The sequence below is a fragment of the Anabrus simplex genome, chromosome 1 (assembly GCF_040414725.1).
Source record: "Anabrus simplex isolate iqAnaSimp1 chromosome 1, ASM4041472v1, whole genome shotgun sequence".
Classification (NCBI taxonomy): Eukaryota; Metazoa; Arthropoda; class Insecta; order Orthoptera; family Tettigoniidae; genus Anabrus; species Anabrus simplex.
Window position 1 is genome coordinate 262,702,573 of NC_090265.1, and position 17,694 is coordinate 262,720,266.

At 40.1% G+C, this 17,694-nt stretch overlaps 1 protein-coding gene across 3 annotated transcripts in view; it reads left to right on the top strand.

Moving 5' to 3' along the window:
• Nucleotides 1-8,746: 8,746 nt before the first annotated feature.
• LOC136886599 (serine protease easter) overlaps nt 8,747-17,694 on the top strand; it is a 132,918-nt gene continuing 123,970 nt past the window's right edge. For 2 of the 3 annotated variants that reach the window (XM_067159422.2, XM_067159407.2), the window contains exon 1: nt 9,233-9,508. Coding sequence is in view for 1 of the 3 variants with exons in the window: in XM_067159407.2 (XP_067015508.1) it covers nt 9,481-9,508 (28 nt within the window). In the remaining 2 variants the exon portion in view is untranslated. The other variant, XM_067159415.2, reaches the window with a different exon arrangement.

Here is a 17,694-nt window from a genome sequence, read left to right on the forward strand (position 1 = left end):
GTGGCAGTGGATTCGACAGTTGGGTTGCCACACCTATCCGAGCTGCTGGCAGCCGTACAATAAGAAAATGACCTGTGATTACATGATAAATACAGGCCCTCTCATTAATTATGACCAAAATTCATGAATGATTTTCAAAACTGTTGTTTTCATTGGTTATATCAGTACCTACAGATTTTTTGAATATTCTAATGTTATATAATAGGCCTAATACTAAACAAAACATTCTACAAATTTCATCTAGATACATCCCTTTAGGACGATACACACACAGACATGGCACAAACTCCACACTGTAGGCCTTGGCTTGCCAAGATGGCCTGCTTAGTTTATTTTACAATGTTAATGGTATTTAAGTATGATAGTAAACAAAATTTACTAGACATTTAACCAGATTAATAACTTAGTTGGGGCCGATGACCTTAGATGTTAGGCCTCTTTAAACAGTAAGCATCATCATCATCAATAACCTACTTAGAGAACATCCAATGTGAATTAAAATTGTATTTTAAGAGTACATGTTCAAATAAGAATATACCAGAGGACAACAAGACTAAGTGCATAAACCTGCCAAAGTTGTTGAACAATTTTAAATTTAAAATATTTTATAAATATTATCCCAATAATTTTATAGTACATTTCAGTATTTCACTCTATGTATATACATAATCCTATAAGCCATCTTTAACTAGTCAAATGTGGACAGCTAGTGCAATGCAAAAGCACATTTTAATTAACTTTCATTATATTTTAAGGAGTAATGCTAGTTCAAATATAAACAGGATCCTGATTATATTTTCATGATTTTGAGGTAAGAAACATGGCTGATGATGCCCATAACATAAGGGCAAAACATGTCTCATCTATGAAATTAACAATAATTGAAAAGGTGGAAAATCTTAAAAACAAAAATTAGATTTTAATGTTATATTGCAACTCAATACAGACCAAAAAATGAGATTCATAACTTGCAATAAGTGGTATGTTCCGAGCTGGCAATGGAGAGATAACGTGGAATGACTTTAGTAGACGAATAAGTTTGAGTGGTGTCTTTAAAATTAGGAAAGGTCATAATTTGAAGATAAAGTTGAATTCAAGAGGACAAATTGGGGAAAATATTTGTTTATAGGAAGGGGAGTTAGGGATTGGAATAACTTACCAAGGGAGATGTTCAATAAATTTCCAATTTCTTTGAAATCATTTAAGAAGAGGCTAGGAAAACAACAGATAGGGAATCTGCCACCTGGTTGATGCAACTAAATGCAACTCAACATAAAAGGAAATCTTCCTGTGGTGTCGCGAGCAACCGAGCTCATGGGGAGGAAGAAAATTATATTGGTGAAATTATGCTGGAGGAAGTGGAAAGGATGGTAAATAAACTCCATTGTCATAGAATAGGAATAGATGAAATTAGTCCTGAAATGGTGAAGTATAGTCCGAAGGCAGGGATGAAATGGCTTCATAGAGTAGTTAGATTAGCATGGGGTGTTGGTAAGGTACCTTCAGATTTGACAAAAGCTGTAATTGAACCTATCTATAACAAGGAACAGGAAGGATTGCAACAACTATCGAGGTATCTCATTGATTAGTATACCAGGCAATGTATTCACTGGCATCTTGGAAGGGAAGGTGCGATCAGTGGTTGAGAGGAAGTTGGATGAAAACCAGTGTGGTTTCAGACCACAGAGGGGCTGTCAGAATCAGGTTTTCAGTATGCGCCAGGTTATTGGAATGCATATGACAGGATACTGCGGGAAAAGATGTTTGCCATACTGGGGGACTATGGGATTAAGGGTAGATTATTAAAATCAATCAAAGGCATTTATATTGACAATTGGGCTGCAGTGAGAATTGATGGTAGAATAAGTTCTTAGTTCAGGGTACTTACAGGGGTTAGAGAAGGCTGTCATCTTTCACCTTTGCTGGTTGTAGTTTACATGGGCCATCTGCCGAAAGGTATAAAGTGGTAGGGAGGGATTCAGTCGGGTGGAAATGTAGTAAGCAGTCTGGCCTATGCTGACTACTTGGTCTTAATGGTAGATAGTGCCAAAAGCCTGCAGTCTAATATCTTGGAACTTTAAAATAGGTGCAATGAGTATGGTATGAAAATTAGCCTCTCGAAGACAAAATTGATGTCAGTAGGTAAGAAATTCAACAGAATTGAATGTCAGATTGCTGGCATAAAGCTAGAACAGGTAGATAGATACTGGCCGAGTTGGCCGTGCGTGTAGAGGTGCGCGGCTGTGAGCTTGCATCCGGGAGATAGTAGGCTCGAATCCCACTATCGGCAGCCCTGAAGATGGTTTTCCGTGGTTTCCCATTTTTCACACCAGGCAAATGCTGGGTTGTACCTTAATTAAGGCCACGACCGCTTCCTTCCAACTCCTAGGACTTTCCTATCCCATCGTCGCCATAAGACCTATCTGTGTCGGTGCAACGTAAAGCCCCTAGCAAAAAAGAAAACAAAAAACAAAACAGGTAGATAATTTTAAGTATTTAGGTTGTGTGTTCTTCCAGGATGGTAATATAGTAAGTGAGATTGAATCAAGGTGTAGTAAAGCTAATACAGTGAGCTCGCAGTTGCGATCAACAGTATTCTGTAAGAAGGAAGTTGGCTCCCGGACGAAACTATCTTTACATTGGTCTGTTTTCAGACCAACTTTGCTTTACGAGGGCGAAAGCTAGGTGAACTCGGGATATCTTATTCATAAGTTAGAAGTAACAGACATGAAAGTAGTGACAATGATGCTCGTACAAGCAGGTGGGAACAATGGCAGGAGGGTACTCAGACCGAGGAGATAAAGGCTAAGTTAGGAATGTACTCAATGAATGATGCTGTACGCATAAACCAGCTTCAGTGGTGGGGTCATGTGAGATGAATGGAGAAGGATAGGTTACCTAGGAGAATAATGGACTGCTATCAAGGGTAAGAGGAGTAGAGGGAGACCAAGACGACAATGGTTAGACTCAGTTTCTAACGATATAAAGATAAGAGGTATAGAACTAAATGAGGCCACAGTACTAGTTGCAGATAGAGGATTGTGGCAACGTTTAGTAAATTCACAGAGGCTTACAGACTGAACGCTGAAGGCATAACGGTCTATAATGATAACGTATGTATGTTATTATTTAACGTTGACTGACAGGCACAACTGCTGTTACGGTAGCTCTTAAGATGTGATGGATTATTGCGTTCTTTAACAATAATATGAAAGTTAATCTACTGACATGGGTCTCTAGCATTAGGCCGGGCGCACATTGTGAAGCAGTTGGCCGTGGAGCAGGGGAGAGCAGGCAGGACAGCGAGGGGCTTACAAAACTGCAAAGTGCATGTGAGCGCACATTGCCACACAGTGTCTCTTCGGTTTTCAGAAAGAAAGAACATGTTTTCTTCAGACTCTGTGATACTGGGGCATCCAGTGTAAAGGGGCTCCTTTAATGAATCCCTCATTTCTTCTTCAAGCGTTTGTAATTTTTCCTCACTTTGATAGCTTCACAGTTTTCCTTGTTCTGATGATCACGCCGTTTTTCACCCTAAGACAATCTCGATAAAAACTACCACTACCGCCAGTTTACAAGACTGAACAATAGTCATATGGACTAAGCAACAAAAGTCTAAATTCATTAATTTATAAATTTGTTTTACGTCGCACCGGTACCAGTATTTGCCTGGTGTGAAAATGGGAAACCACGGAAAACCATCTTCGGGGCTGCCGACAGTGGGGTTCGAACCCACTATCTCCTGAATGCAAACTCATAGCAACGCGACCCTAACCGCACGGCCTACTTAATCGGTAAATTCATTAATACTTATCTCTGTTATCATAGCCGGTACGATAAAACAGTAGAAGACATAAATGATCGGACATTGTATTCTCTTCAACTTTCGTTACGTAGTATACAGTACATTAACCCTCGGATACTCGCGCAGGCTAGAGGTGTAGCCCAGTCATTTATTTCGTTGTAGTACAGAGTATGTTCGTTGCTAGGAATGTTGATACTCTCTATAGCTGCCTGTCAATATTGCAATTAGCTGCCAAGTGTGTTTCCGGCTTGACTAGGCGCGCCATTTAGGCGCCAGGCGGTTAAGAAGTAGTCTGGGCTACAATAGTATATAGTGTATTGCCCGCGCGAACATTGCTGTTTCAGTGCTGACAATGACCGAGCAAACGGAAACGTCTCGTCGCTGCGCAGACGGCCCAGTTGATGACTTTCAAATCAGTCATTGGTTACCTTTACTTGAAAGTATACCGGTAGTGATGGTATTATTAGCAGTGATGGTGAGGATAATAGTGAACAGGATATACTTACACACGAAATACAACAAACTGAATCTGAAGAAGGTACAAGCAGTGAGCAGTGTCCAGCGACAAATGACGATGCAGGTACCGTCATTTGGGGTTATTTCGGACGCAGGAGGTAATTTTGGACAAAACGGTACTTTTTCGTTTCATGGTTGGTCACTCTGAATTTTCCAAGATAGAATTCCCGCGCTCGAATTTTTTGAATTCAAGACGAATTCCCGCGCCAATTTTAGCGCGTATAACCTGCGTTACTTACGAAATTGTCACGTTAATAACGGTCGTTGTTGTCGGCTTCATTATAGCCTTGACAATTAGTACAGGAACTTCTTGTACACAGGTATTAAGAGTCCAGCTGCTGTTCACTATTGTCTACCATTTGTTCTATAGTGTTTGAAAGTATCTGTGAATCTTCTACGAAGAGTATCTTTAAACACTTCGTTCTACACACATTTTTCTGTGAATCTGTGCAAGGCTGGGGTAATTTCGGACTATGCCGCGTGTGTACGAGAAGATTAGTACAGTTGTATTGCAACTACGAGAAAAGTAAACTCGATGAGGCAGTAAATGCCATTAAGGCTGGAAAAATGTCCTACCGCAAAGCCGCGGAATATTTCCAGGTACCGCGATCGACCCTGGAAATGAATGAAATGAAATGTCAAGGTGAACCGTACCAACCCCAAAGCAATCGGAGCACCACCTGTCCTGGACACTGAAGAGGAGGAAATGCTTGCACACGGGATCGTCCGAGCAGCACACTGGGGATATCCTCTCACTTTAAGTGATATTCGGCCTATATTGTAAAGGGGTACCTTGACAGGATTGGAAGAAAGGAGAGGAAATTTACCCAGAATCTTCCAGGCGTCGAATGGGCAAGGTCTTTCTTAAAGAAGCACTTCAGCATTCTCTCCGTTCGCCTCTCAGAGAACATTAAGAGTGCTCGTGCTGCGGTTAGCTCGGAGTCCGTGCGCGAATTTTTCGTTAACGCGCAACTCACTCTGGAAAAACATTCCACCGGAAAATGTCATAAACTATGACGAAACCAACTTAAGTGACGACCCTGGGAAGAAACACGTGATTGTCAGGAGAGGGATTAAGCATGCGGAGAGAATAATGGACTTCTCCAAGACAAGTATTTCTGTCATGATGTGTGCAAGTGGGGATGGAAAAGTACTGCCCCCGTACGTTTTGTACAAGTCTGAGCATCTGTGGGATACCTGGGAAGTGGATGGTTCAATATACCGATTTTTGAAGACTGGTTCTTAACGGCGGCACTGTCGTATTTGAAACAGCTGGATGGACCAAAAGGCATGATCGGGGACAATTTATCGAGCCATGTGTCTCTCAGTTGTTCAAGAATGTGAAAAACACAACATTTCTTTCATCCTTCTCCCACCAAATAGCACACATTTTCTACAACCTTTAGACGTGTGCTTTTTTGGGCCACGTAAGAAAGCCTGGAGGGATGTGCTGACAAACTGGAAGAAGTGTACACGTGGGCCTATATCTAGAGATGCTTTCTCATCTCTTCTGAAGGAAACGCTAGATAAGATAGAGGCGCGAAAAGCAGATAATATCAGAAGTGGCTTCCGCAGCACTGGATTAATTCCTCTTGACCCCCAGAGAGTCTTTAAAAGGTTTCCAGAAACATCAGATTCAAATGCAAAGGAATCGTCTTGGTCACCCACTTTCGAGACAGTACTATCTCAAGCTCGTTACGGCTCTGGTTCTACCGCATCATCTCGCCGTCGTAAACTGAATGTCCTCCGGGAAAATCTATCGTGGGTGGTCACTTTCGTGACAGTGAAACTGCTGTAGAAAATCAGGAAGAAGTTCCACAGTTATCAGATGACCAACCATGCAGTTCCACACTTGGACTAGAAAGTTTCGTCGTAGTGAACTACGATGACGAGTCTGGGAGCAAGAAACAAACTAGGCAATATGTTGGTGTGAGGGTCAACATAGGAGCTCAGGACGTCGTCGTAAAATTCCACGGTCACACAGGGGAAGCAAGGAAATGTTTGTGTTTCCGAGTGTCGAGGATAAGGACACAGTTCTGAAGGACCAGATTGCCAAAATTCTACCGGCACCAAAAGAGAAAAGGGGAATATTCACCTTTGATAGAGACGTTGTATAAATAATCCACACGAATGACTAAATTGAATAGAAAGTTAACTATATTGTATTTTACGGTAAAGTTTTGTTCGTTTTGTTATATAAATAAGGAATAATTCTGTTAATTCATGCACATACTTTTTTCGCAAATAACTGTCCGAAATAACCCCATACCTGAGGTAATCGCGGACGGTAACTTTAAAACACTGCCTGTCCGAATTTACCCCAACATATGGGGTAACTTCGGACACATTTTAATATTTTTTTAAACACGACGATGTGCGTTTTCGTGTTTCTTCCGGTGTTCATTTTATCTCTTAGATATGTACCTAGACGTAGAAATTAAAATAATATAAATTAAATTCATTAATAAGGAACATAAACAAAAAAAAATCGCTAAAAGTGCCCGAAATTACCCCAAATGACGGTACCGGCAACAATAATTTTAGGTGGTTCACTGCCAAGGACAATTTCAAGTGACTAAGGGATCATCCACGTACTAATGTGCGTACAAGAGCCCATAATATTATCGTGCACTTTCCTGGCCCTAAGGGAATTGCTCATACCGGTACTGTAAAAACTGAACTTGAATGTTTAGAACTGTTTATAGATAGCAATATAATACAAATGATAATCACAGCGACACATATTTATAGAGGTGAATTAAGAGACAAGTTTTAACGTGATCGTGATGCAAAATTCACCGATACTACAGAAATACGTGCTTTGAAAGAGTGCTAAAATTCCTTAAAATGCTCACAGAAACTCTAAGACAGTTTTTTAACTTGATATTGTTTTTATATATTTACCATGCAAATATGTTCTAATATAGGTATTTGGGTGTGTATATATAAATAAATTTAAAAGCTGCACTTCTTTTATTTCTGTTTCCATGGCAGATTTCCCTTAGTGTGAGATGCGATCACATTTTTCTTTAAGGGTTTTTATTTCCTCTTCTCAACAAAAGAAAAACCTACATATGCCCTTCAAGCTTGGCTTAGAACATTTATATATACTACTTAAGATATTATTACCAACGAAACCTAAAAATTGCGCGTACGAGTCATTCAGATTGAATTTTATTTTGGGCTGCCCGCGCGAGTGCCGGTATCGCTGCGTCTGTTCCCAGCGCGAGTGTCCGAGGGTTAATAGGATCAGAGAGAGAGCCACAGGGAGAAAACATTTATTTACAAATGTACTGCTAGATTTTCATCTAGTTGCCGCAAAATACAGTTTACCAAAATCAATCAACATTAACAATCAGGTGTGAACACATTTTCATTTATACTTGACTAGACATGGTCAATTATTTTCCCTGCTTATTTCTTCACATAGGCTAAATGCGATAGTGGATGACGGAGTCTGCAATGATAATCAACATTAGATCTTGACGTAAAATACCCAATGTTGCGAGAACTTGGCCCACGGATTGTTACATAGATATTTGAGTACCGGGTACTAAATTTTTCCGAGCTGAGTGGTTTAGACGGGTAAGGCTCAGTCCGGTGGTTTTTGAAGGTGCTCAAATACGTCAGCTTCGTGTCAGTAAATTTACTGGCACGTAAAAGAACTCCCGTGAGACTAAATTCCTGCACCACTCCAAAACCCGTAAAAGTACGGTACCTAGTTAGTTGGGATGTAAGGCCAATAACATTATTAGAATTAAATTTTAGGCCTTGCCCTAAGCTACCTTTTATCCAGCGTGAATAAATTATGTATAGCTTAGACTAACTCTATGACAAAAATCTGCTCTGCTCTCCGCGGCGTTAGCTGCTTTGTTTGCGTCCCAGTGTGCGCTCGGCCTTAAAGTGTTCACTGACTGTGACGGAATTCAGTCCCACAAACCTTGAGGCACAACTTGCATGCCCATAATTAGCTGTGCTACTCTACCAGTCGACTTATTTTCTGACTGCTGACCATTGACCACTACCACACTGAATTGGTTGTGCCGCACCTGATATCTTTTACAAATATAGTACCTACGAATCAGAATGATTCTCAAGCGTTTTATAGCGTTAGCTTCATTATTGCCAAACCACAAAGCCGCATTCGATCGCAATGATTATCCCAAATATTACCTGAACCGGGAATTGAACCGCTTCCGTATACGGGTTCTTTTGTTCACTGTTCATTCCTGGGTTTCCAGATTTTCGCCACTTTGCTAAGACGCAAAAGTCAAGAAGACATGCACTATGCGGTAGCCTAGATAAATTTTTTTTTTTTTTTTTTTTTTTTTTTTTTTTTTTTTTTTTTTTTTTTAAGTAGAGCACTTTGAAGGTTTAAATGCGACACTTCCCTGCACTCCTTGCCACTCTGATGACGTTCAGTCAGGCAGTGTTGCAAGTTGCATTAACACGAGAGGTGTCAAGGAGTTAGAAATCCTTGGATACGGTATATTCTTTTGTCAAACCCAAAAGTGTGTCCGGCCCCGCGATGTAGGGGGGTATCGCGTCCGCCTGTCACCCGGCGGCCCCGGGCTCGATTCCCGGCCGGTTCAGGGGTTTTTAATTGTAAATGATTAATTGGGTGTTTGGGGAACTGGGTGTTTGTGTCGTCCTTAACGTTCCTTTCCTCACATTCAACACTCTACACTTCCGCAATTACACTTACACGCATTACAAACAGGTTCCTATCGTATGGTGAAAGTAGTGGCAAAAGATCTGCAGAGGGCCTTGAACAAATATAATTTTTAAAAACGAAAAATGTCCTCTTTCGAACCTGACTAGAACCCTAAACCTTGTTTGGTTAGTGCTTATTTCACAAGGTCGCCCATTAACAATTGAGTGCACCTTCCGTTGAACGTTGAAGATGAAAGTATATAATGTTAGCTTTTCTCGTTCTGTGATAACGATGTAAACATCCGTCCTTTCTTCCTGCAAGCATTTACATCACTGATCAGTGATCACTCTATCCGTTGCTTCATAAGCAGTGCTCGAGACAAGAAAGAAACAACGTAACGTACGTACGAGCGGAAAATCTTCGTTAGAGTAGCACCTTGACCTCGGGTCAAGATGAGGTGGGGCCGTGGTACACTATTTGCATCAGTCTATATTACTCCTGATGGATGCATATGAGAACTTTATATTTTGAAGGTAAGTAATAGTTAATTTAGAGTTTTGCAGTTTTCCTTCCCTGAGGAAGCTCGGGACGAATTCCGAACACTTTGGACAACACTGACAGTGGTGAAGCTCGAAGGCGCACTAGTTACCGTATCTAATATGACAGGGGTCAGAGTGGTGTTTCTGTCAACAGAACCATCATCTATGACCGAGTGCACCAGATAATATTTTCGATAAATGGTTCATTCAAATACGCTAATGCTCAAATTTTGTCATTTGTCATTTTGTCTTATCAGTGCCGTCTATTAAATAATCTTTTTTAAGCAATGCAAGTGTTATAATGACTCCATTTTTTGTAAATCCACTATATTTAAAAATAAATTTGTTAAAAATTGTTATTCTTAGTGCTAAATATAACCTCACTTATTTACTTCTCTTCAGGCTGAAGGTACCGGTACAACAGAATTAATTTAGTTATTTCTTAACTAATTACGGTAGGTATGTATTGTTGCTTCTATGTTTGAAATACAGGAATCAAACAAACACTGCAATAGTGGGTCAGAACTTGGTCATCAAGTTCAAATAGTAGGCCTAAATTAGTCTACTTGTTTCCAATAAACTTTAGTCTGTTACAATATTTTTTTTTTTTATAAGCATATGCTGGTAAAATAAGATACTGGTACTTCAAAGACAAAAGGGTTGCATAAGCAGTACTTTGAGTATTGCATACCTCTGAGATGTAAATTTACTTATGGGCAAGTGGGTAGTATCAGAGAGTTAAGAAAGAGATAGATCTACAGTATCTAGTTAAAGAATCAGATTATCTTGTACTTTTGGTAGTAATTTAATTAATTTCATGTGGCTCAGTGGTGTATGCTGGGATCAGGACGTGGGCTACCACTAGACTTAAGTTACCACTTTTCAATGTTTGGTTTAGTGAACGTCAAGCCTTCAGTGTTTTGAGCTGCAGCCAAAAGCCAACGAAGAAGCCTGCTGTGTTGTGAAGGCTGCTTCACAAGCTACTGCCCTGGCCTCTGCTACTGTCAATGCTCAACCCCTGATCAGTGGATATGGTAGCTTAAGGCTTAGCAAATTAAAGTCCAGCCTCGTGGCTAAGTGGATAAAATGTTTGCCTTTGGTCCGATGGCCCCGGATCAATTTTCAGAATCACCCCTCCCCCCCCTCATACTGTTAATTCCCCTGGCTTGGGGACTGGGTATTTGACATCTTCACCATTCATTTTATCATCATTAGGTCACCACCAAGCCTATACAGATGCCATGCACCATTATTATTATTATTATTATTATTATTAAATACAAATGTTGAATTTTTCAGCGGTTGTACCCATCGTTCACTGGTTAATTAGCTTCCTCGGGAGATCAGTGGTGGTGTCTGACACATGATCACGTGTTCGATTCTAACCAACAAAAGAGAACCTGAAATATTGCATTCCATTTTAGCAGATCTACCTATAAAAAGAAAACTACATTACTTCTATAACAGCAGCCCTGCAGTGTCTTCCTAGAAGGATGTAGAAGTAAACGGAAGTGAAATACCAGTACTGTTATCTATGAGGTGAAGAAGTATATACGATGAGTAACGCATGGTTGATAGTTAGCAGTGGCAATCTGACGGACCGAAGCCTAGCACACCTATACCCCCGGTCCTTGCTCCTATCCGATATACAGCAGCAAGCCACTATGGGTGAGTAGAGGGTAGAGAGACGAGAGCCTGGGCTGCGATATTGGTCTCCGATGGCTATCTCTCAGAAATTTGTGCGACTTTTTTTTCTCACTGCTTTCAAGTTTTGAAAATGGAACAATGTGTCAGATGCTTACATTATAATGTGCTTTAGACTTCCATCATTCTCAGCTGAGGTTTGGGCTTCACCGATAGCCTTGGTAGCTCTCAGTATATGCCACTGATGTGGCTATTTCTAGCCGAGTGCAACCCTTGTAAGGCAGACCCTCCGATGCTTGTTATTGTGGTGGAGGTTAGTGTTATATGTGGTGTGTGAATTGCAGGGATGTTGGGGACAGCACAAACACCCAGCCCCCGGGCCATTGTAATTAACCAATGAAGGTTAAAATCCCCGACCCGGCCCAGAATCAAACCCAGGACCCTCTGAATCGAAGGCCAGTATGCTGACCATTCAGCCAATGAGTTGGATACTTTTGGTAGTTCCCAGGTAGTATTTAGCTGGTCACTTAAAAGCAATATGAAGGGAACTTGCAAGTTCATTGACTTGGATTATTATGTTGAGTATTCAGCCCAAAGGCTGGTTTTATCCTCAACAGCTCCACCATAAGCTGTCATGGATGGGCTATGCATCACTGATGAGGCATACTAGGGAAATGAGTGAGGTGGTTTCCCGTTCCTTTCCTTATCAAGCTAAGAGTAGCAATTACATATTGGTTTGGCAAGCCCATTGAAATGCACACATCAACCAGCTCTATGAGCAATATTTTCACACCATTCATAATAGGGACTGGCTGCATAAGAAATGGCATCTTATCTGTTCACGAGCAAGACTTCTCTGCTAGTGAAGTTTTAAATTTAAGAATGCTTTACCGTTGGTGTATAGTAACGAGTACTTTCATTTGTCACTAGAAGGCTCACTGTGCGCTAGTTTTCCAAGCTCCATTCTAAACGGTTCCTTGTTTCATCGTATGTGTGTGTGAAGTAAACAGCAAGGTCATCAGATTAATCAGGGATGAATGCAGTAGAAGAAATTAAAAAATGATAAAACAAAATAATGTGCAACAAAATATTGACAAAATAGAAGAATAGAACAGTGCTAAAGATGGAAATAAAAGTGTGTAACAGAAAGGAAAAAAAAAAGAGTGCAAGTCAGGCAGGTAGAGGGGGTGGGGAGGGAAGAAGGACATACTACAATGAGGTTGAAGACAGGAGTGAAAAGAGTATAAATTTGGAAAACACAGAAACAAAATAACAATAATGAAAGGACGTGAAGAGAACTACCTACATAAATCCTTAATGGCTGGCAACCACATATTACTTAATCAACAGCCAGTGTCCCTATTGAAATTGTTAGGAATTTTATGTATTTCCATGCCTTCGCATATAATCCTACACCTGTAGTGTTTAGAGTGGGTAAGAGCTCAAAAATCTTGGAACATGACACCATGATAGAGCATGCTCAGCTATTGCTGACTTTTCTGCCTGGTTGAGGCAGATATTTTGTTTGTGTTCCTTGATATGAGTACCAATGGAGTGGCATGTTTGGCCAATGTATACCTTGTCACAATTACAGGGAATTTTGTACACCCCACGGTGTAATTGTGGGGGCAATTTTTACCTAAACTGTCAGCAATTTTTGTGATGGTGCTGAATTCGGTTTTTATATTGTGCTTGCTGAGGACCTTGGGAATTTCATTTGTGGTATTGTGGATGAAAGGAAAGTAGGCTGTTCCCTTCACGTCTTCATTCTGTAAGTTTTGCTTAGTCGTCCCTCTAGAATGCAGGGCTCTATGAATCTGTACATCTGTACATGGGTGGGTAGGAGATAGGGATCTGCACTCAGATGGCCTTTACTTAAACCGCAGTGGTACATATAAGTTAGGAAATTTGTTTGGAGGGGTTATAGGGAGGTACATTCAGGGAAACAGGGTGGTCTAGGGAGTGGTGATAAGGTTTACAGGGATCTGGAAGTCAAGTAGTGATGACATAAAAGTCTTAGTGTTGAACTGTAGAAGTACTGTAAAGAAAGGAATAGAATTTAATAGATACATACTTACCAGATATTGTAATAGGAGTTGAATCATGGCTGAGAAAAAAAAAGATGCAGAATTTTTTTCGTAGAGATAGGATAGGAATGGTGAGGGAGGGAGTATTCATTCTGATGAAAAAAGAATTTGTAAGCTATGAGAATGTTAAAGATGACAAACATGAAATTCTAGGTATAAGGCTCATTTCTAAAGATAATAGGCAACTTGATATCTTTGGAGTGTACAGACCGGGAAAGGGTAGTGCTGAAGCTGATTCAGAATTATTTGTTAAGATAATCAGCTATGTGGGAAACAACATGGAAAGGAATGTGATTGTAGCAGGAGATCTGAATTTACCAAATGTCAATTGGGAAGGTAATGTGAACAACAGGAACCATGACCAACAAATGGCAAATAAGTTATTATGGGAAGGACAGCTGATTCAGAAAGTGATGGAACCAACTACAGGGAAGAATATCCTGAGCGTGGTGCTGGTAAAACCAGGTGAACTCTATAGAGAAACCGAAGTAATAGACAGTATTAGTTATCACAAGGCTGTTTTTGTCGTAGTTAAAAATAAATGAGATTGAAAGGAAGGTCTTAAAACTAGGACTATTAGGCAGTACCATATGGCTGATAAAGCAGGCATGAGGGAGTTTCTAGAAAGTAACTATGATCGGTGGAAAATGGTAAATAAAAATGTAAACAGATTCTGGGATGGGCTTAAAGCAATTGTTGAGCAATGTGTAAAACAGGTTTGTACCTTTAAAGGCAGTAAGCAATGGTAAAGACCCACATTATTATAATAGAGAAATATAGAGGCTAAGAAGGAGGTGCAGGTTGGTAACAAATAGAGTTAGAAATAGCTGTGGAAGTAAGGAGAAATTGAAGGAACTTACTAGGAAAGTGAATCTAGCAAAGAAGTAGCTAAGGATAACATGATGGCAAGCATAATTAGTGGTCATACACATTTTAATGAAAAATGGAAGAGTATGTATAGGTACTTTAAGGCAGAAACAGGTTCCAAGAAGGACATTCCAGGAATCATTAATGAACAAGGGTAGTGTGTATGTGAGGATCTTTAAAAGGCAGAAGTATTCAGTTGGCAGTATATATTGTTGGTTACGAGGATAATGTCCAGAGAGAGGAGGTGACTAATGCTCAAGAAGTATTAAAATTTACATATGATAACAATGACATTTACAATAAGATACAAAAGTTGAAAACTAATAAAATGGCTGGAATTGATCAGATTCCTAGGGATATACCAAAGACAATGGATTGTAATATAGTACCATATCTGAAGTACTTATTTGATTATTGTTTGCATGAAGGAGCTTTTCCCAAATGAATGGAGAGTTGCTATAGCAGCCCCTGTGTATAAAGGAGAGGTTGATAGACATAAAGCTGAAAATTACAGGATAGTAAGTTTGACATGCGTTGCATGTAAGCATTGGGAAGACTTATTATATTAGACATGTTTGCAAAAATAACTGGTTTGATAGAAAGCAGTTTGGGTTTAGGAAAGGTTAATCCACTGAAGCTCAGCTGGTAGGATTCCAGCAAGATATGGCAGATATCTTGGATTCAGGACGTCAAATGGACTGTATTGTGATTGTCCTGTCTAAAGGATTTGATAGGATGGATCATGGGAAACTACTGGCAAAAATGGGTGCAATTGGACTAGACAAAGTAGTGACTGAATGGGTTGCTATATTTCTAGAAAATAGATCTCAGAGAATTACAGCAGGTGAAGCTTTATCTGACCCTGTAATAATGATTTTTTTTTTTTTTTTGCTAGGGGCTTTACGTCGCACCGACACAGATAGGTCTTATGGCGACGATGGGATAGGAAAGGCCTAGGAGTTGGAAGGAAGCGGCCGTGGCCTTAATTAAGGTACAGCCCCAGCATTTGCCTGGTGTGAAAATGGGAAACCACGGAAAACCATCTTCAGGGCTGCCGATAGTGGGATTCGAACCTACTATCTCCCGGATGCAAGCTCACAGCCGCGCGCCTCTACGCGCACGGCCAACTCGCCCGGTCTGTAATAATGAAAAGGGGAATTCCTTAAGGCAGTATTATTGGACCTTTATATTTTCTCATATATAAATTAATGATATAAGTAAAGAAGTGAAATCAGAAATAAGGCTTTTTTTCAGATGATGTTATTCTGTATAGAGTAATAAATAATTTACAAGATTGTGAGCAACTGTAAAATTATCTCAATAATGTTGTGAGATGGACAGCAGGCAATAGTATGATGATAAATGGGGTTAAAAGTCAGGTTGTGAGTTTCACAAATAGGAAAAGTCCTACATATCCCACATTGTTCCATCTATACGATGGGTCGGCGAATGAAGCCCCTCCACCAACTTCTGCCTTTGTACTTTTCTCCTTCTTCAGTGTTGTCCCAGTCCCCTCAGTCCTCTCAGTTTTAATTACTGCATTGATGGGGTGAAAGTTCCTTATTGGGATCACTGTAAGTATCTAGGAGTTAATATAAGGAAAGTTCTTCATTGGGGTAATCACAAAAATGGGATTATAAATAAAGGGTACAGATCTCTGCACATGATTATGAGGGTGTTGAGGGGTTGTAGTAAGGATGTATAGGAGAGGGCATATAAGTCTCTGGTAAGACCCCAACTAGAGTATGGTTGCTGTGTATGGGACCCTCACCAGGATTACTTGATTCAAGAACTGGAAAAAATTCAAAGAAAAGCAGCTTGATTTGTTCTGAGTGATTTCCGACAACAAAAATGTTGCAAAGTTTGGGCTAGGAAACTTGGGATAAAAAGATGACCTGCTCGACTAAGTGGTATGTTGATATAGATGTTGATTCCCATAGGGAACCTGAAATATGTGTCGTGAATGAGTGTTTTGGTATTATAAGTGGTAGTAGGAGACTACTGGCAAAAATGAGTGCAATTGGACTAGACAAAGGAGTGACTGAATGGGTTGCTATAGTTATAAAAAATAGATCTCAGTGAATTACAGTAGGTGAAGCTTTATCTGACCCTGTAATAATGAATAGGGGAATTCCTTAAGGCAGTATTATTGGACATTTATGTTTTCTTATATATATAAAAATTATATGACACTGTATAAATCATACTACACCCCTATCCTCACATACAGCCTGGAAACCACTACATTAACAAGAAAGGACAACTCAAAACTCCAAGCAGCAGAAATGAAGTTCCTACGCACAATGATCCAGAAGACCAGGAAGGATAAAATCAGGAATGAAAAAGTCAGAGAAGACGTAGAACTAGAAAGCTCCTTACTCCAGAAGATCCAAAAGGCAAGACTGAAATGGTTTGGTCATGTGAAAAGAATGAGTGCCAATAGGTCTGCAAGAAATGAGTATGAAAGAGAAATAAATGGAAAGAGACCAGTGGGCAGACCTAGAGATAAATGGACAGACTTAGTGAAGAAGGATGTAGAGGAGAGAGGACAGAATTGGGAGTGGATTGTGAACGAAGAATGGTTCATGGACTGAACAAAATGGAATGGGCTCGTATACCACACCTGGGAAACTGGAGTTGGTCAAGGATGATTATAACGAAGTGGTATGTTCCGAGCTATCAGCGGAGAGATGGCGTTGAACGACATTAGTAGACGAATGAATTTGAATGGTGTCATTAAAAGTAGGAAAGGTCACAATGTGAAGATAAAGTTGGAATTCACGGGGACAAATTGGGGAAAATATTCCATTATAGGAAGGGGAGTTAGGGATTGGAATGACTTACCAAGGGAGATGTTCAATAAATTTCCAATTTCTTTGAAATAATTCAAGAATAGTGTAGGAAAACAACAGATAGGGAATCTGCCACCTGGGCAACTGCCTAAATGAAGATCAGTATTGATTGACTGATTGATTGATCATTGTGACCATTACTCTTGAATGTGACTTTGAGTGTGTGTATCTCCTCCTGGATATTTGATGGCTCTCAAATTTGTTTTGCCTTCATGATAATTGTTGTGAGATGCCCTGTTTTTATGCTGGATGGTAGTGAGAATCTGCATGGTGGTAGCAATTTGTGTGGGTCGATTTACGATAGATGGTGTGCCCTGAGGAGCCGTCCGGTTTCTTTCTTATCAGAACATCCAAGAAAGAAAGGTATCTGTTTGACTCCATCTCCAAAGTGAATTTAATTAGGTTGTTTAGAAATAGGTGAAGTTTCGCAGGACCTTCTGTCCAGACCACAAATGCATCGTCAATATACCTCCACCAAATCAGCAGTTTGTGAGCCAGGCACAAATGTGGTATTCTATTCTTCTATCCTGTCAGTCTTTTGTTGCACTTTACCTTTTCATTTTAGTGTATGTATTTTCTTTCATTCTTCCGTTCTTTTTTCTTTGTCTGTGATTCATCACACGCACATACGATGGAACAAGAAATGTCTTAATTGTAGGTAAGATGGTGCATCACCTCCCACTTGGAAGGCTAGTGCACAGTGAGCCAGCCATTTAGTGACAAATGAGAG